The sequence below is a fragment of the Octodon degus genome, unplaced genomic scaffold (assembly GCF_000260255.1).
Source record: "Octodon degus isolate 3935 unplaced genomic scaffold, OctDeg1.0 scaffold00102, whole genome shotgun sequence".
NCBI lineage: Eukaryota > Metazoa > Chordata > Mammalia > Rodentia > Octodontidae > Octodon > Octodon degus.
Window position 1 is genome coordinate 4,615,872 of NW_004524678.1, and position 19,708 is coordinate 4,635,579.

The 19,708-nt window shown below is 45.8% G+C and overlaps 1 protein-coding gene across 2 annotated transcripts in view; it reads left to right on the top strand.

The window, feature by feature from the left end:
• Positions 1-19,708, top strand: part of Cdkl1 (cyclin dependent kinase like 1) — a 53,361-nt gene that overhangs the window by 27,961 nt on the left and 5,692 nt on the right. For both annotated transcript variants that reach the window (XM_004638762.3, XM_012516361.2), the window contains exons 3-7: positions 8,285-8,357; positions 11,126-11,216; positions 11,834-12,034; positions 14,771-14,853; positions 17,922-17,978. In XM_004638762.3, the coding sequence (XP_004638819.1) occupies positions 8,285-8,357; positions 11,126-11,216; positions 11,834-12,034; positions 14,771-14,853; positions 17,922-17,978 (505 nt within the window). The remainder of the gene's footprint in view (positions 1-8,284; positions 8,358-11,125; positions 11,217-11,833; positions 12,035-14,770; positions 14,854-17,921; positions 17,979-19,708) is intronic.

Genomic DNA, 19,708 nt, shown 5'->3' on the forward strand with positions numbered 1-19,708 from the left:
AAAACCCTCAGTGCCAACGCTCTGTATTTGATTCCTAGTAGTGGAAAAAAATTGACAGGAAAATTTAAGTGCCCCCTTTGCTTCCCAACCTAATCCCTCAAATAATTATATTGCATTTTTATTAGTTTATTATTATACTTGGGATGCTGGGACAAAATGCCTAACACCCACAATTTAAAGGAGGACAGACTCATTTTGGCTCATCGTCCATTCTGTAGTTGGCTGGCCCCAAGGCAGGAAGGCATGGTGAAGTGGGAAAAGAGCCACTCGTGCTATGGCTGCCAGAAAGCAGAGAGCAAAAAGAGGCACCTGGAATGGAGACAGACCCTTCCACGATGTGGTGGATGCCAACTGGTGGTCAGCTTATAGCGCCCAGCTGAACAGAACTAGCGTGGTGCTGGCCGACATGAGAATTGTTGCCAGCCAGCAGCATAAGAGGCAGAACTGGAGAAGCTGTAGGGAGGCTGTTAGGGAAGTTGGAGGAGCTGTTGGAGCTGCTGGAAGTCGCTGGCTCTCCTGGGCTGTTCTGCTGGGGAATCTCATCATGTTGGCTTTCCTGATAACTCGGCTGTTCTTGTTGAAGGAGGAGCTCGGGATCCTTGCTACTGAGAATGGCTACTGTTCACTTTAGGGGAGCTCTGGTCCTCATCTTGAGCATCACTTCCTGGCTCTGGAGGGGAGGATGGGGCACAGCTCAGCCTCCTGAAGCAATCTGTCGCATTGGCTTTCCTGATGGGAACATGGCTCTCCTTATCATCGGAGGAGCTCGGGACTTCACTTTCACTGAGGATGGCTCTGATACTTTTTGGAGAGCTCCGGCTCTTACCATGACCATGGCCTGCTGGCACAGGTCCTCCATCCCGCTGGCACAGACTTTCTAGCTGCCACCACTGACCTTTTGGCCTTTCCAGCACAAATCTGTGAAGCGAGTGGGACATTGTCATGAGCTCTAGGGCTCCAGTTGGACTTGTGGGGTCACTGTTATGGTCTTCAGCTGGACTCGTGCAAGATATTACCGTGGGATCCAGGCCCTCTGCTGGCTTCTTTGGTCTTTAGTGTGTGGACAGATTTCCTGCACTCTCTTTTTATATGTGATTCTTTGGATGACTGTTATAAATATTCTTATGAAATATACATCCTGTATTGTATTGTTCTCCTTGCAAAACCCCAAACTACAACACATACCATGCCTCCAGGGGTCTGAGTCTCCATCTAGATCCTGCCCCTGGTAGCGCATCCAGCCTGAAACTCTTCCACTGGTGAGCACTGTCACCCTCCGATCTAATCACCCTCCAAAAGTCCAACGTCTAAACACACGAGTCTTTTAGGAGACATCCTAGCTCTAAACCATAAGAAGGCCTGTGCAGAGATGACTGAGTACCCAAGCATTAGCCTACACTATGGTTTCCTTTCATACTTTTTTTTTTTTTTTTTTTGAGGCAGTGTCTGACTGTACCATTCAGGCTGAGCTTGAGCTCACTATGTAGCTCACACTGGCCTCAAACTTGGGGCAATCCTTCTCTTCAGCCTCCCAAGTGCTGGGATTACAGATGTGTGTGTCACCACGCCTAGCTGTCCCTTTTTCTTGATTAAGATTTGACTTTTAAAATTTGCTTGACATTAACTGTGTGTGGTAACTCACACCTGTTAATCCCAGCACTCTGGGAGTCTGAAGCAGGAGGATTGAAGTTCAAGCCCAACCTGGGCATTTTAGCAAGATCCTGTCACAAAATAAAAAATGAGAACTGGGGATTTAGCTCTGTGTGAAGGCCCTGAGGTTAATCCCTAGCACCACAAAATAAATAAATAAACATTCCTTAATCCTATTGTTATTTTTTCCTACTTTTTTTTTTAACACCTTCTCAGTATAGTCTTCCATAGTTCACAAGTTCCACTGTTTTGTTGTGTTTTCTTGGTGACCTCCTGCCTTAGATCCCTTTCCTTGGAATTGGCTTATCCTCAAGGCCTGCTGTGTAACTGCTTTCCTGGGATTCTCTTGGCTGTGCTGCCTGGAATTCCTTCTGCATTTCTCCATGGTTGGACTCCTTACTTTCTGGTTTCCTGCCTTCCTCTTTCCGAGTTTACTTAATGCCTTTGGCCAAGTACATCTGCCTCTAATTGGTTAAGAAGATGGCACAGGGGCTGGTGAGATGGCTCAGTGGTCTAAAGCACCTACTTAGAGCAAGCTTAGCAAAGCACAGGGACCGCAGTTCAATCCCCCAGCACCACATGCCAGCCAGCCCCGCCCCCTGGTGGGCTGAGCTGGCCACACACACACCACACACACACACACACACACACACACACACAAATAAAACTTTAAAAAGAAAAAGAAGATGGCACCGTCACAGAAATCTAGACTGTAGGCACTTCGACCGGCACCCCCACGTTCTGCCTCTTGGAGCCTAGCAGTTATATACAGGGGAGTGGGAGGGTGGGGTGGGGGGTGTAAAACAAAATGCTCAGAGCAGGCAGAAAGGACGCACTGAGCTCACGCTGAGGAGGACCTGTCTCACATGTCTGCCCACTGATGGGAGATGGATTTCGTTCTCTCCTAACAGGAGAACCTCTACAGGGGATACCTGGAGCTTTTCTCCTGTTGGCTGTACTGTACTGGGAACGGAAACCAGGACATCCCAGCCCCTTTTAAATTTTTATTTATTTTGAGAGAGTCTCATGAATTTGCTAAACTTGCAATGTCCCTGCTTCAGCTGCCCAGAGTGCTGGGATTTCAGGTATGCGCCTCTATGCCTAATTGCAGTAAAGACCTGAAAGAAACCCCCTGACAACTGAGGGAAGGAGAACTTGCCTTCCTGAGGCCCTGTCCTATTATGGCTCGAGACAATAATGACAATGTCCTTGCTTGATACTCCAGACCTGGCTGAGCACCTCATTCTAGGTCTTGGGAGTTGGAGGCTGCAGGAATACAGGTCCCACTAGACCAGGCCCTGCTGGCAAGGAGGCCCAGAGGCCCGAGCTGATTCCCAGCTTCTTAACACTGTACAAGGAAGAGGAACTGAGGACATGGCTTGTCTAGAGTTCAATCGCCTGCTTCCATGGTGGAAGAGAACCAGGCTAGATCTACCTCTTCTTTCAGAGGTTAATTTTGAGTTTGTGTGCCATTCTCCTGAGGGAAAAACTTGAATTTGAACTAGAATCCCAGTGAGACTTTTAAGGCAGTAAAGAATGAGAGGAAATTGGCCTCTTTCCTTTTATCACTATCCTCATCCTTTCTCTGCTCCAGAGCCGAACATAACAACCATTTTACCACTACTACAGAGCCAACACTTAAAGTGAGTTCCTTAGCTTTGTCACCATAGCCTACAACTTTAAGAGCACCTGCCTTAGCTTGGAAGGTCTTGCCTGTCACTCAGATAGTTTCCAAAGCTTTTAAGTCCATTTGTTCCATTTCTTCACATTATTTACAATGGTGTAAGGCGGAGGGCATGATGGTGACATCCTTCAACACGCCGAGCTCTTGAGTCACTCCGTTCCGATCTGCAGTGGTGGTTTTCCAGGCTTGGAATGCAGTATTCTGCTATCTCCTTTCATCACTGCTGTGGCTTAAATCTAAAATACTCCCCCAAGAGTCTCATGTGTTCGGGTACTATACTTATCATTGGATTCATCACTGGTGAATTCATCGCTGAATGTGCTGTTGGGAAATGAAGCCTTACTACAGGAGGGTCACTGGGAACATGGTCTGCAAGGGTGTGTTATTCCCTTCTTCCTCCCTCCCTGCCTCCCTTCCTCCCTTCCTCCCTCCCTCCCTTCCTCCTTCCCTCCCTTCCTCCCTCCCTCCTTTCCTCCCCCCCTTCCTCCTTCCTTCTCTTCTTCCCTCCCACCTTTCCTCCCTCCCTCCCTCCCTTCCTCCCTCCCTTCTCTGTTGTTTCTGCCTCAGACCCAGCTGACCATGGACTCAACCCACTGAAACTGTGAACCAAGATAAAGCACTGTCCCTTTAAATTGTGGGTGTCAGGAATTTTGTCTCTAACAGCAAGGCTAATTAACGCAATGATCTTCCTGGAGATCCCATTGTTTCCCTCTTGTGTTGGTTCTCCTCTTTTCTCCATTTCCTAGTATCTTTTTTGTTGAGTTGCTGCTCCTTTCTAACAGAGTGCATTCTCCAGGGTTTTCTTGAGAAAGAGTGTTTGTGACTAGGTTGATTTATTTAGTTCTGGTTGACAAGATTCCTTCAATATTTTGAAGGCGTTGTTTTAGTGCCTTCTGTGTTCTGTGCTATTAAGAAGTCTGATGCCACCTGTTTTCTGTGCCTTTGTAAAGTCCTATTTCTTTTCTTTTTTTATTTTTACTTTACAGAAGCTTTTTAGAATCTTTTCTTTGTTGTCACTGTTTTGGACCGTGAAAATCACGAGCTTTGATTTTCCCCATTTTGCTGGTTCTAGGTGGGCCGTTTCTGTCTGAGAAAAAACCAATTTAATTGTTTTGTTATTGATTTCTCATCATTTTCTTTTGTCACTTTCCCTTTCTACCTCTTCTGTATATTGTTGGGCTGTTGTACTCTGGACTTAGATTGTCCTATTCTTCCTGTATTGATGCAACACCTTTTCTTCTCTCTCTGAAGACATTAATGATTTTATAAAATGTCCTCTTCCTCTTCCATAGTTTCTGTTTCTGTCATTTGCTCCTTTCCTTGGCTTTGTTCTCTAACTTTCTCATATGATCTCTGGTTGTGTGCTTAGGGTTGAGAGCAGAGAGCCTCTGGAAACTCTGAACTTCGCCCTGGAGCTAATTCTCCTCCTGGTCCGTTGTGGGGGGAAGCCCAGCATCAGAATCTTCAGTCTTTTCCCCCCAAGTCTAGCCCCAAATGTCCTCCCGTATTTTGCCTCTAGAGTGAGTAGGTAGCGCTGACTGCCAACATTCTGCCAGCCTAGTGGGGAAAGAGGGCGGGCGTCTCGCACCCAGCCACTGGTGTCATACCACCGTTTCACCCCCTATTTTCAGAACAGTGCCCAGGATTTCAACTACATCACGTGTCCTCTATCAATTATATCTCCGCCAGAAAAGAAAATTCCAGCCTTCCATCAGGCAGGGTCAGTGTGCCAAATTGGCATAGAGCAGGGGAAGGAATGTGGAGATCGGTCTCCTAGACAGATTTTCCACACTCCTTAGCTCCCAGATCAGAGATCTTGACTTCTAATATCTAAGCATTTTAAGCATCCTTTGGGGATAAATTAGTCCATTCTCCACTTTTTTCCTCTCTCCTAATTTAAATTTTAACTTTCTGAGATATGTTAAGCCACATATTTATTTATTTATTTTGGCAGAGCCAGGGATCGAACTCAGGCCCTTGCACTTGCCAGGGAAGCGCTTATTCCACTGAGCCATCTCCCTGGCCTGAAGCCATGTATTTATTCAACTGCTTTCTACTTACCAAAGCGTGTTGCGACTCTAACTTTTGGGATTCTGACTTAATGTTCTACTCAGGTTTGAGAGACAGAATGCAATTGAGCCTTTGAAACACTTTTTTTCTTTTCTTTTTTTTTTTTGCGGAATTGGGTATTGAACTCAGGCCCTTGCTCTTGACAGGGAAGCGCTTATTCCACTGAGCCATCTCCCTGGCTCTCTCACCATATTTTTCTGTCACCGCTGTACTCTTGAGTGTCGCCTCCTGGCTGGATCTCTGCTCCAGGTCTAGGTGCCTCAGCACTTAGCCGTGAGCTGCTCCTCATTATCTGCGTTCACCACACACACAGCTTTGGGTATGTGGCCCTTGGTGCCATCGATATGCTTATGCTGCTTGAGTTTATGTTCCCAGCCTGGCTTTCCTCCTGAACTCAGATCTTCCTGCTTCCTTTGGATGTTCCATACCGTCTGTTTCTCCTCTTTCTCATATCCAGTGCCATGGAAAATCAAGAAGCTTCTAGTTTTAAAATATGGCCCAAATCTGTTCACTACTTTAGAAGTCTGCTTAACCAGAGGAGCTTTCTTCTTCTTCTTCTTTTTTTTTTTTTTTTTGCGGAACCAGGGATTGAAGTCAGGCTCTTGCGCTTGCCAGGGAAGTGCTTATTCCACTGAGCCATCTCCCTGGCCCCTCAGAGGAGCTTTCTGAATCGAGCTAGATAAGACAGCAGCCCCCGGTGCAACATTGCTGTTGTCTTTCTCTGGCCTGGCCTGGCCTGTTCTGGCTTGTCCTTCTCCTGTCCTGTCCTGTCATCTCCTTTTCCCTTCCCCTCTGCCCTCCCTTCCTCTCCCCTTCTCTCTCCCCTTCTCTCCTCTCCTTTTTTATCCTCCCTCTTTCCCCTTTCCCCTCTGATTCCAACCCAATACCACAGAATATATTTTATCTCTGTCTTTCAATATGCGTAAGTCCCTTCTCCCATGACCAAAGCCTGACTCCTGTTATAACCTCTGAATATGGCAGCTAAAAGGGTATTAGAATCGATTCTCTGGCATTCTGGAGAAGAAACTGGGTAATAAAGGAGCCAAGTGAGTGGCCAGCCCGAGGTGGCTGGGTTTGGGCTGCAGTTTCTGCACTGGAGCATTGTACAGTAATGTCCTTAACTCTAGTGGAACATTAGTCATATACCATTACAATTGACTTTTAAGTATTTATTTTGGAAAATATTTGTAGAGATATAACTTGCCCAACAGTGATAACTTTATGTTAAATACTTAATTCATTGAATAACCAAAGCATATTCTATTTTTATGGACAAAATATGGAGTTGACGGAACCCAAAATGTACCTTCACAGTTGTAATTTCCTAGGGCTCCTTGCTTGACAGCTGAGTTTTTCTAGCACCTGCGCCTGTGTCATTAGATCAAGAGAACTTGGAGCTCCCAAATCCAAGCCAGGACGTAGCCCTCACATGGCTGCCCTTCCAGGCGGTGGCCTCTCCATTTCCTGCATGTTGTCCCGCGTTGCGCATGCATCCTCTGATCTTCTCAAAAGGATTTCCTGAACGTCTGGTCTGTGTCAACTGTGGCCCTGTGCCCTCTTCTGTGGGGGTAGAGGTGACTTTCTGTGGTCACCCTTAGTACAACAACTCCAGAGCTTCCTCCTTGGCCAGCTTGTTAGTTTTGGCTAAGGACCACAACACATGCCTTCATGTTTGATTTTTTAAAATAGTAAGCCCAGCTGGTGGGAGGGGGCTGTGATAATCAGTGTATCCCTGTTGCCTGTTTCCCTCCTGCTTTCAAAAATGCTCCGAGACAAGACAAGGTGGTTTTTTCTGACTTCATTCCAAGTGCCCCCACCTCCCACCCCCATCCCCCACCCCTGGCTTCTGCTCACCCTGGTTCAATCTGCTTTGTCAGAGAAGAAGGGCTGGACAGATGTTAGGCTGAGGAAAGGGCAGAGGGCCATGGAGGGGATGCAGCTGGCCACCAGAAAGGAGCCACGGGGGTGAAGAGCCAGGGTGCTTATCTGGGGTTTTCACTATTACTAACTTGTTGCACAGTGTGCAGTGCATGCCTCTTCCTATCAGGGAAATCTTCATTTCCTAAAAAACCAGAACAAAACCAAACCAAAAACTGACTCAGGAATCTGGAGAGACTACGTGCCCATCTGTGGAGGATGAGCCTTGCTTCAAAGCCATCAGCGTGAAGCTACTTGAAAAACTAAAGAGCACCTGTGTGTGTGTGTGTGTGTGTGTGTGTGTGTGTGTGTGAATGTTCACAATATGAATCTCATTCCTTACAGGGAGGTGGCACATGGTATATGTTTGTCTTTTTGGGCCAGGGTCTTAATATGCAGGTCAAGCTCCCTTGAGCTCACTTCGTAGCCTAGGCTGGTCTCAAACTCATAACCGTCCTTTTGCCTCAGCCTCCCAAGTGCTAGGATTATAGGCATACGCCCGGCTACATGACACTTCTTAATTTCCCATTTCATCTCTTTTCTCTTCCCTTCCCTCTCCGTCTGTCTCCCCAATCTCTTCCTTTTCCTTCCTTTGTGCGGGTTTGCAGTACATAATGTTAAGCAGCATCTTTTGCGCTATAGATGAACTGACCTGACACCAAGAAAAAGTTCCTCATAGAAATAGCTCTGAAGTTTCCAGGTGGAATGCCAGTGGGGCGGGGGGTAGCTGGTCACACGTCTCTGCTGAAATCATGGTCCCCTCCTGGAGAAATAGATGTTTGCATTTCGCAGAGCTTTATAATTCAGGGTGTGCTGATCCCATGTTCTTCACACCCAAGGCTCCTCAGTGACTCTGCGTCACCTAGTTCTTCTCACTCCCTAGGTCTATCTTGGTTTATGTTTTCAGCTGAATTCCATGGCTACACTAAAGAATGTGTTTGTGCTGCTTTTTATTTTTATTAGGGTACCAGAACATCTCGTGAAGAGTATAACTTGGCAGACACTGCAAGCTGTAAATTTTTGCCATAAACACAATGTAAGTTTCGCGCTCTCCCTTGAAAACTCAGGCAGCTGCCCTTAAGCTCGGATGGAGCCGTGTATAATGTTTATATCAGGCTTCTGTAGATGTAACTTCTCACCCAGATTTTCAATATGCCTCACTGGCATTAGAGGCCCAAAACGCCAACCTAGCTACTTCTTTTCACTCAGATTGTATAAAACATGCATTAAGAGATATTTTAAGAAAGTTGTGTGTATTTCAAAACTTCTGAAGTATAAGAGAGCAAGAATCCCGTTCACTTGGAGCTCGCGTTGGACGCCACCTCCCGCAGCCTGCAGTTACAAGGGGGGCCCCAGATGCCATGTGCTGTCTAGCTGAATGTGCCAGCTGCAGTGGGTGGAGGCCCAAGCCCAGAGCAACAGTGCTGCTCTGGTGAGACAGGCGTGCTGAGCCTGTCTCAGTGGCCGCCCTGGTGTCCCTGGCTGCAGACTGGGTGTGTGGGAGACACAGTGGACACTTAACCAGGTGCTGGGCTTTTACGGATGCAGGCAGCCTGCCCACTCCCTGCTCATAGAAACCAGATTTAAGAGCTGGGGCAAAGGTCAGTCAGTGAGTGGCAGAGCACTTGCCTAGCATGTGCAAGGCCCTGGGTTCAAGCCCCAGCACTGCAGAAACCAGAGCAAAACAGTTTCCAAGTCTCCAGCACCATAACCAAACCAAACAGACCCCGATTCCAATGTTGGAGCTTCATTTGGCCACAATTGCAGTTTGACTCAATCTGTCACCCTACCAACTACCAGACCCAGTTGAGCTGGTGGGGCTGAATGAATCCCCTGCCTTGTGTTCTATTTCAGATAATTTGGTTTTTTTCTGAAGCTGTGTTCCCAGAAGGAGAAAATATGAGAGTAGCCAGCACCTCTTCCTAGGTACCCTCTATTAGCTGAAGGCTGCAATCTTTGTCAGGGTTGGGGGTATAGCCCATGGTAGGGCCTTTGCCTTTCGTGCATGAGGCCCTGGGTTGAATCCCCATCACTCTGCCAAAACAAACAAAGCAACCCTCTCAAAAAAGAGTGCCCTAAGATCCCACAGCAGGGGAGTGGTGCCTGAGAGTGATGGTTAGCAGTTTCCTGAGATCGAGTTTTAGTGTAGGGGAGAGGGACACTCGGAGGCCCAGCCACACACTGCAAGCTGCAAAGTCTTGCTATATACACAATGGTGGGGAAGATCTGAGGTGCTGAAGACAAATATAACGCGGACCACAGTTTCCTGAAGAGCGCCAGATGCTCTCTTGGCTCCGAGTGCTGGTGGGGGAGGGCGCAGACATTTGCAAGAAGTTCCCAGGGCAGAATGGGAACGCATGCTTGCTTATGAGCATCCCCGACCATCCCCAATACCCATCAGGGTATTCACGGATGTACCCATTTATAGCAATTTTTGAAGCCAGTGGTGAAAAAGTGGAGATCCTAAGAGCCATTAATTGCTGAGAACTAGATAGATTGTAATAAAATGATTTAACACCCTCCCCATTTTCCAGCAAATAAAAAGCTGTAGGAAAGCACTAATGCTAATCTCTCACCCCAAAGGTCCTTTGCAATGAGAACTGGCCAGGCCCACGGAGAACCTTTGTCCCCTCTCCCATTTCTAAAACACCGGGCATAACCCTAGGGCCGCCAGCTGTAGGCCAAGGGAGTCTCTCTGGGGAGAAAGAAAAACTGTTAGCCACCCTGAGCAACGCTGCAGCCCAACTGGGGTTTTAACTGTAACTGGTATTAGGCTGCTGGCCTGGGTTTCCTGGTGAAGGAAAATGTCATTTAATAAGAAAGTCATGTGAAGATCCTCAAATGTTCTTCTAACATCATCCTGCTGAGGAATGCAGGCTGCGGGCTGGAAACCAGGTGATTGGAGTCTAAATGATGGAGTAGGAACCATAGTGGAGGGTGGCTGCAGCTCCGAGAGCACTGGATGGATGTGTCCTGGGACAGAGCTGACATCTAGCGACTCTCTCCAGAGAACGCGGGCTGCCGCCTCCTCTTGTTTATGTTGTCAGGACAAATGTGAGAGCAGGGAGGGAGGTGGCTTGGCAAGCTCCTCATCCCCTCCCTTCTTGTCCCCAGCTTATCTCAGCAGGCCCAGGGCTTGTCCTGTTTACCAGCTCAGCACTGTTCTCAATTCAGCAGTGCAGTTGAGAATTCTGCTTGCGCACCCACTAGCAGCTCCTGCGGCCATGATGCAGGCCTGGCTCGACGTCTCTTAGCTTTTCCCCTTTCGCCTAGAGTTGTCACATGAAATATAGACCTCCCAGTTACATTTGAAGTTCAGATAAACAAGCCAAAATAACTTTTAATAATTAAAGTAACTTTTTAAAGTAGGCATGTTCTAAATACTGCACGGGGCAAATATATACTTTTAGCATCACTTATTGAGTATAGAGCTGTAGCTCAGGGCTAGAGCAATTGTCCAACATGCACAAGACCCTGGGTTCAAACCCCAGTGCTAAAAAGAAAACTTATCTAAAATTCAAATTTAACTGGCTGTCCTATGTTTGCATTTGCTAAGTGTCACTACCTTATTTTTATTTTTAATTTCACCCTGCTTGGTCCTTTTGGTCCCTTCAGCATGTGGGATGATTCAGGCTATAGGTCTGGTACTAGATTTATTTTAGGCTCCTGTTTTACTCTCGTTCAACAGGCCAGTTAGAGATTCCAATGATTGATTCAGTATTTTCTCCTATTCGTGTGTTTTATTTATGCCTTATATCAGAGTTCTCCTTTATAACCTGTGTTTGTTTTGAATTCTGCAACTAGTGCATCCACAGAGATGTGAAACCAGAAAATATCCTCATCACAAAACATTCAGTGATTAAACTTTGCGATTTTGGATTTGCTCGGCTTTTGAGTGAGTATTGAAGTTTTCTTTACTCAAATATAGAAAATAGAAATGTTCTTGCTCTGACGAAGGATCTGGATGCTATAGATAACTGGTTCTTATAATTTAGGGGGGAATCTTGCTATAAATTATCATTCTATAATTACAGAATTCTGTAATATAATTATAATTTGAAAATGTGTAGACATATACAGTGGCTTAGAAATATATGTTGCACATAAGCTGTACCACAGTAGAGTGGTTATTAAGCGTATGTTATTCTCCTGGCTTCTGCCAATTTCTGCTAACATAATACTTTTCAGAAGTGCTACTTTAGAAAGTAGGTTTCAATCTTGTCTGCAAATTAGAATTATCCAGAGAAGTTTTAAAAACTATAGGGCTACTTGGGATACTATGAAACCCTTCCAAAGATTCTGGTTTAATTGGACTGAGTGAGGTATAGACCCAGAAACAGCAATTTAAAAAATGCTAAGTTCCAAGGGATTTTAAAGTGCAACCAGGACGGAGAACAGTGATTTGGAAGAGCCACAGTTTGGACAGGGCTCGTCTCCTTAGGTCTCTCATTTCCAGTTCTGATTCCAGGCTCCCATTGCTCTTTCTGTCTTCCATGTTGCATCATTACCCAGCTGGACCGAGCGACTACTACACAGACTATGTGGCTACCCGGTGGTACCGCTCCCCGGAACTGCTGGTGGGGGACACACAGTATGGCCCCCCAGTAGATGTCTGGGCCGTTGGCTGTGTCTTCGCTGAACTGTTGGCAGGAGTGCCCCTGTGGCCAGGAAAATCAGATGTGGACCAGCTTCATCTGATTAGGAAAACCTTGGGTGAGTAAGGTCTTCAGCCCACCTGCTGGGAAGCTGGCTGATTTTAACCAGGTTGGCACAGGGCAGACCTGAATCGCTAGCTCCTCTGATGCCTTTCACAATTAGGAAAGGGCAACTTGAAAACCTCCTAGAAATGTCTGTATTACAGGTACCCATTTGTGTTTCAATAAAAATAATGAACATTTACTAAGTATTTACTAATTGTCCAAAAGATATAATTTATGGTTCTCTCTTAGCATAGTTTGCATGAAGTTGACCTCAAAAAAACAATCATGGCAACCACCAATGCTTTTTTTTTTTTTTTGCGGAACCAGGGATTGAACTCAGACCCTTGCGCTTGCCAGGGAAGCACTTATTCTACTGAGCCGTCTCCCCAGCCCAATGCTTATATTTCTGCAAGGGCTTAGCAGTTGACAGAAGCTATGGTGGTTTATTTCATTTATAGGGTGAGTAGCTCTTACCCAAAATGCTTGGAACCAGAAGTATTCGGCAGTGTAGACTTTATAGATTTGGGAATATTTACATATTCATAATGAGATACCCAAGTGTAGACATACAATTCATTTATGTTTCATATCCACTTTATACACATATCCTGAAGGTAATTTTATACAATATTTGGTAGTATTCCTGCATTTTGACTGCAACATGCCCTATGAGTTTAGGTGTGGGCCTTTCTACTTGTGGCGTCAGATTGGTGGTCAAAATTTCAGATTTGGAACAGTTTGGATTTCAGATTTCCAGACTGGGAATACTCCACTGAGCTATGATGCGGTGACTCATCTGGTGTCCTTAACTCTAGCATGCCCGACTCTGTCCTGCTACTTTTATCTTCCCGGGGTACCACGTGTTGCCTACGGGTGAGACTGTGCCTTGTGTTTCTGCTTAGCCTCTGCCAGTATCTGCAGAGGCTGCCACTTTGTGGCCCTTTCGGGAGCACCCGGCCTCCCTTAGCTGTTTCCTCCAGTGATAATAGAATGGCTCTGGCATCACCCCTTAGCTCTGACGGAAGGAGGTCGGGAAGGAGGGCGTTAGGGCGCAGAGAACGGTGTTCACAGCCCAGCTCCCTGAGGCCTTGCACAAAGCGTTAGCGGTGACAACTTGACTGCTCATCCAGAATGGCTCAAGTGAGAAGTAAAGTTTCAAAAATCAGTAGAATTAGACTTCGATGGCTTGGTGTGGGGAGCTGCAGCCCAGTCCTTGGCAGCATGTAGAGACCCCCCAAATGGGGGCTTTTGCCTTTCCTTGTTCCCAGGGTCTGGGCATCTCCTTATATTCTCAGAACCAAGTACTTCCTTGAGTGTACTATCCCTAGAATTGTACATGAGGGCGATTTTAGCTCCTGTGGCTGCAGTGTGCACAGGGTGAGCTTCCCACTGTCCCCTGGAATATAGAAATACTCTTTTTGCTTGTGCTCTTATTATAAGAGCTTCAAAACAGATGAAATGATATCCAACCAATGATTCATTGATATAACAAGAAAAGGTGGTTCCAGCTTGGGAATGTTTTCTTTCTTATCTTATTTTATCTTATATTTATTTATTTATTTATTTATTTGTTTGTTTATTTGGTAAAGGGGTCTCACTAGTTCCGGGGCTGGCACCGCATGTGGAACCAGGGATTGAACCTGGGTCCTTGCACTTGCCAGGCAGGCACTTAGACCACTGAGCTATCTTCCCAGTCTGGGAATGTTTTCTTATTTATTTATTTATTTGGTACAAGGTCTCACTACCCAGCTCAGACTTGTAGTGATCCTCCTGTCTGTCTCCTGAGCTCTGGGATTACAGGCCTGTACCACCACATCTGGTTTTGGTGGCTGGCTCAGCACAGGGGCATGCCGTACTGGGGACTGAACCCGGGTCCTTGCACTTGTTAGGCAGTCTTACCAAGCTATCTCCCCAGCCCTAGAAATGTATTTCTTTTTCTTTTTCTTTCTTTTTTTTGGTGGAACTGGGATTGAATTTAGGCCCTTGTGCTTGCCAGGGAAGCGCTTATTCTACTGAACCATCTTCACGGTCCCTAATAGTAGTGAGTCATCAGCACAACTGGCAATTATCAGAAGTTGCTGACTTGAGTCTTATACAGCTCAGCATATGAATATAGCTTTTTTTTTTTTTTTCAGTACCGGGGATTGAACTCAGGACCCTGCGCTTGCCAGGCAAGCGCTTATTCTACTGAGCTATATCCCCACCCCCTGCATTTCTTTGATGTAGAAAATCTTCCAGCATTTGTTTCTTTCTCAGTTCCCTCCTCTCTTTTAAATATATGTGTCAGGTCTTCGTTCAGTACATTTTTATCTCCACTCACCAGGATCCAGTGAATACAATTTTGATTTGCAGTTGTTGTACTTTTTTTTAACTTTTAAAGGGATCATTTTGTGTGTGTGTGTGTGTGTGTGTGTGTGTGTGAGAGAAAGAGAGAGAGAGAGAGAGAGAGAGAGAGAGAGACAAAGAGAGAGAGAGATTCCATTGGATTCCTTGAGTACACGGTAAGTCCTGGGGAGCAAGAAGCGTGCCGACCTCAGTTTCTGGAGGGTACAGCCTCTGCTCCTACTAGTGTGTTGTCGCGGCAGAGCTAGCATGGGCTGCACTGCTTGAACGATTGCACGATTCTGGTTCCTAAAGCAAACTGCTCTGTGGTAGTTGTGGGAGAGACAGACACAGCTTCTGTGGAGGGAAACCACAGGTCAGTGTCTGCTAACCTGTCTCACTTGCCTCCTCTTTCTTTGTCTTAAAGGGGATCTGATTCCTAGACACCAGCAAGTCTTTAGCACGAATCAGTACTTCGGTGGAGTGAGAATCCCAGACCCTGAGGACATGGTGAGTAAGTCGTTCTGGAGAAAGCTCCTGGAACAGGCTGGCTGGGTTGTGGTGGTTCTTTGCTTGGGCTTAATTTGTACTGCAAGTTTCATAGAGGAATGAAAAAGAAAATTGGAGCACATCTTGCTAGACGTTGGCCTTTGGTGCTAATTTTGAGGCTGCTGATAAGAGTACGGCCAGCCTGTTCAACAGGAGTGGGGAGCTGCCTGCCTGAGCTGCACCTGCCCTTATCATCTCATCAGCTGAGCCCAGCTGCCTCCGAGCCAGCCAACTTCTACACAGATCCACTGACCCGCCCAGGAAATCCTCCCTGGTGTTGTCCGAATTCTCTAGCCTTGTGTACACTCACTCCCCAGACCGTGAGGAAACCACACTGAATTTATCTGGCCAGCCTCAGTCTGACGCCTGGGTTGTGGCCAGTGTGGGGGGAAAATTCATTTCAAAAGGACTGAAAATTATAACATGTTCATATCCATAACCCACTTCCAGCAGTTGATCCCAATAAAACCATTAGACAAGAACACAGAGATGTGGCATTTAAGAGATCATTTCAAGATTCCAGTAGTAGGGGATGGTACATCTCTAATTGAAAAATAATATAGCCAGTAAAAATAATTAGATCTACTGATATTTATCTGAAAAATGTCTATAACATATTGTCAAATGAAAAAGCTATAAAATAGTATGTGCCATTTAATATAATTGAAGTAGATATTAATACAATTTCAAATATTTACATACACAAACAAAATAAGATGGTAATTTCTGGGAAGTCAGAAGTTTCTGTAAAACTTCTTACATTTATTAAATAAATGGCGGCAAGGATATATACCAAAATATGAACACTGGGCATCCTTTTTGTGGTGAAATTTTGGGGTGTTGTTTTCATTCCATATAGAGAATGTCTTCTAATGCCCCTGTATTATACTCAAAATTGTTAAGAGCTGGGGATGTAGCTCAGTGGTAGAGCTCATGCCTGGCACGTAGGAGATCTCAAGTTCGACCCCAAGAACTGCCAGAAACACAGAAAACATTTCTGAGTGCAGTTAAGGCTTGTGAAGTCCAGAGTTCGAGCAGTGGAGGACGGCCCTTTCAAATTGAAAGTAATTGTTCAGTCTCTGACGAAAGTTCCGCCTGTCCCTTGCGCTTGCAGTCTGTCTCCTGGCTTGTGCATAGTGTAGACTTCCACTTCCCCGCCACCTCCCCCTCCTGCCACAGTAGGAAGAGTGGGTCCCGCGGGAAAAGGCAGGAATGACACCTGGTAGATGGGCGCTGACCCAGCTGGCCCCCGTTGGCCCTGGACATTTCCCAGTTCTGCCCCAAATATCCCTTAGCAATTTCCTGTTCGATTGTCTGCTGGGGGGGATATTTATTGAAAAATATAGTAAGCTGCCCTGAGATTCCCGAGGCTGTCCTGCAGGAGATTTCCTGTTGCCAGAAACACAGGAAGACGCAGCTCTGGAGGAACATCTGTGCCCCAGTCCCTGTGCCGGTCACAACCCTCACGGGGAGCAGCTGCTAGGGCTGGGAAACTGGCTCAGCAGGCGGGATGGGCCCTGCAGGGCAGCTGCCTAGTCCTAAGCCTTGTTGCTGAGACAGCAGAGCTTGCCTTAGCCCTGTCACGTCAGTCCCCAGCCGGCCGGCCGTGTCGCACACATTCAACACGAAGCAAGAGCAGGAGAACTCCGTATGCAACCTGCGGGGGTGAGACAGAGGCGTTGCCAAGGCCAGGGCCAAATCTGCTTTTGGACGTCTTCCTCCTATTGAATGTGGGGAACTCCAAACCCCAGTCTTCTCCCTTATCAGTGCACAATCAGGGACGGTCAGGCTCTGGCTCCCGTCTGAGTTACACTGTGCTCCGCGCTGCCCACAGCGCCGACTGTGTCATTAGCGCCTGGCTGAGCGCTGCAGCCTGCGGCTCACACTGCCAGCCTGTCCCCACTGCACACCAGCCCCATTCTTCCGCCCAGCTTGGCTGGCTGCTCGCCCTCCTCTGCTCCGCTGGCTCTGTGAATGCCCTCTCTCTAACTGGCCTATTTGTCTGCCTCACACAGGGCAGCGCCCCCCACCCCATGCTCCTCTAAGTCCTGAGGGCCTTCAGCATGTGACTGGAGCAAAATAGCCCTAAATGGCCCGCGGAGGTTGGCAGACGCTGCCCCAGAGGCTCCATTTACACTGTGCTGGTTCGGGAGACAGCGGGCACTTGTGGGAGGAGACAACAGTGTTTATTATTGCAGAAATCCAAGAATCATCTGTTTACCTGGGTAGAGAAAAAAGCCTGATTTGAAGCTCCCTTTACACAAATGTCAGTGGGGCTGTGGATGTAGCTCAGTGGCACAGCACCTGCCTGGCAAGTGCAAGGCCCTGAGTTCCATTCTTGGTACAAGAAAGGAAGAAAAGAAAGAAAGGAAGAAGGAAAGAAAGGAAGAAGGAAAGCAAGCAAGCAAGCAAGCAAAAATATCAATAAATACTAAACTCAAAAACCACCTGGGGAGATAGCTTGGTGGTCTAAGTGCTTGTCTGGCAAGGACAAGGACCCGGGTTTGATCCCCAGAACAGCATGCCATACCAGCCCCAGAACCCTGGGCTCATTGTGCCAGCCAGCAAAACCAGGCATGGTGGCACACTCCTGTAATCCAACTCTAGGGAGGCTGAGACAGGAGGATCACTGTGTGTCCAAGCAGTTGTAGCCAGATCCCATACAAAAAAAAAAAAAAAAAAAACCACCTCAAATGCTTTTATTATTCTCAGGAAAGGCACGTTATATAAACCCAGGCAGAAACAAGAGTTGCATTGCAAGTGTTTCTTTCTCTCATTAGTAATTACTTATAATTTGCTGCCTTCTTTAGGAACTGAAGGGAGTGGTTAGGAAGAGAATTGGGAAAAGCCATCTGGAGGTGGGGAGAGAAGAGCCTGTGACACAGGCCTGAGGAGGCCGCTTTCAGTACAAGGTGGCGCGGGAAGGGGTGGAGGAGGCCAGGAAGTTGTGTTACCCCAAAGAAACTTCATTTCAGGTAACTGTAATTTGCATACATGATGTAAATTAAAAACCCCTTTTCTTTCAACAGGAACCACTTGAGTTAAAATTTCCAAACATCTCCTACCCTGCCCTGGGACTCTTAAAGGTAAAATCCTAGCTTCCAACAGACTGGAAAACCTGCATTACTTATGTCAACCCACAAAAGGAAGTGCTCCTTTCAAAATTCTTCTCCTTTGAGAAGCATACATGTTTTCAGTTGTTGAAATGGGCCACATTTTATTATTGTAACAGTATCTGCAAGTGAGATTACATGTTGTGTTTGGAACCTAATTTTATACCCTACAGAAATTTCAAGAGGGTGGTGTTTGTTTTAAAAGGATCCTTAGCTTCCAAAAAAAAAAAAAAAATGTAGCAGTAGGATCCTTTAAATAGCCAAGTTTCTAGCACATGTGCAGTACATTTTGGTTTTAAAAGTTGATTTATATGTACATGTTTAGAAATGTAGCTGTTACATAAAATCAGTACAGCACCAGTTGAAATGCTTGCAAGTGTTGTAAAGTCCTATACGTTTCAAAAAGTATTTAATATATTTAGTAATGTATTTCTACCGGTACAAAAATAGAGGTGGTATGTAGTCATAAATGTATCTGTCTTGGTGTGAATCTCATGGCCTACTAAATGCAAGAAAATAGAAATGATGATCCATCTGGGCATGAGTATGTCTTCCTTACGTATACACTCATCTATGCTTGTAATGCACCAACTATTTCTAGAAAGACCTCTCCCCAGTAGCTGGTTCTAGAAGGGAAACGAGGACCTAGAGTGGCCGAGAATTTCCTGTGTACTCTAGGAACTTTATTTGTACCACATGTGAATATTATTTTTACATAAAAACATTTGTTTTTTTTTCAAGTGTCAGTAAGTAACCAAGATAGCTAAAAGGATTAGCCCAGTTGGCCAGTGAGGCAACTCCAAAATCATACCCTCCTCCCCAGTGCAGGGCACCAGCTGCCTCAAGACCAGAACAGGGTGGACAGAAACACTTTTTGGTACTCTTCCTGCGTAGTATTTATTGTATGACTCCCATTAGAGTTCTTCAGTGAGAAGAACTGAATTCATGACTGTATGATTTTACTACTTTTTCCTTCGTATTCTCAGAGGAAGTTTAGTTTGTTGATTTCATAGAAGTAGCCAAGTGGACACTGGTCACTAGAGGCTGGGGAGGGTGGGAGGAGGGGAGATAAACAGTACCAAAATACAGGTAGATGTAATCTTAGGACTTACAGAGGCTGAGACAGGAGGATCCCCAATTAAAGTCTTTTTAGTGACTCAGTGAAAGTTTTTCTCAAAATAAAAACTAAAGAATAAGAGTGGAGGAGCTAGGGAGATAGTTCAGTAGAATAAGGGCTTGCCTGGCAAGTGCAGGGCCCTGAGTTCAATCCCCAGTATCTCAAAAAGTAAAATAAAATAAAAAATAAAAGAGTGGAGATGTAGTTCAGTGGCAGAGAGCCTGAGTTAAATCTCTTAGTACCAAAACAAAACAAAAAAGAAATACAGTTAGATTTGAGGAATAAGTTCCAGTGTTCTATAGCAGAATGCGGTGGTGATAGTTTACAACAACTTGTTATACATTTTATAAAGAACCAGAAGAATCTGAGCAAGTACATCGAGGATAGCAATGTGTAATACAAAACTCATGGTTGAATACCTTTCATCTTGGTCTTCTAAGTGTGTACCATTTCTTTTTATTTTATTTTATTGATAAATCTTTCAATTAAGGTCTCTAAAATGGCAGAAGGATTTTTTTTTTTTTTTTTTTGCTCTGAATGCCTTCAGGGGAGGTTTGGCTGGCTTGAGTTGTGGGGATCGAACCAC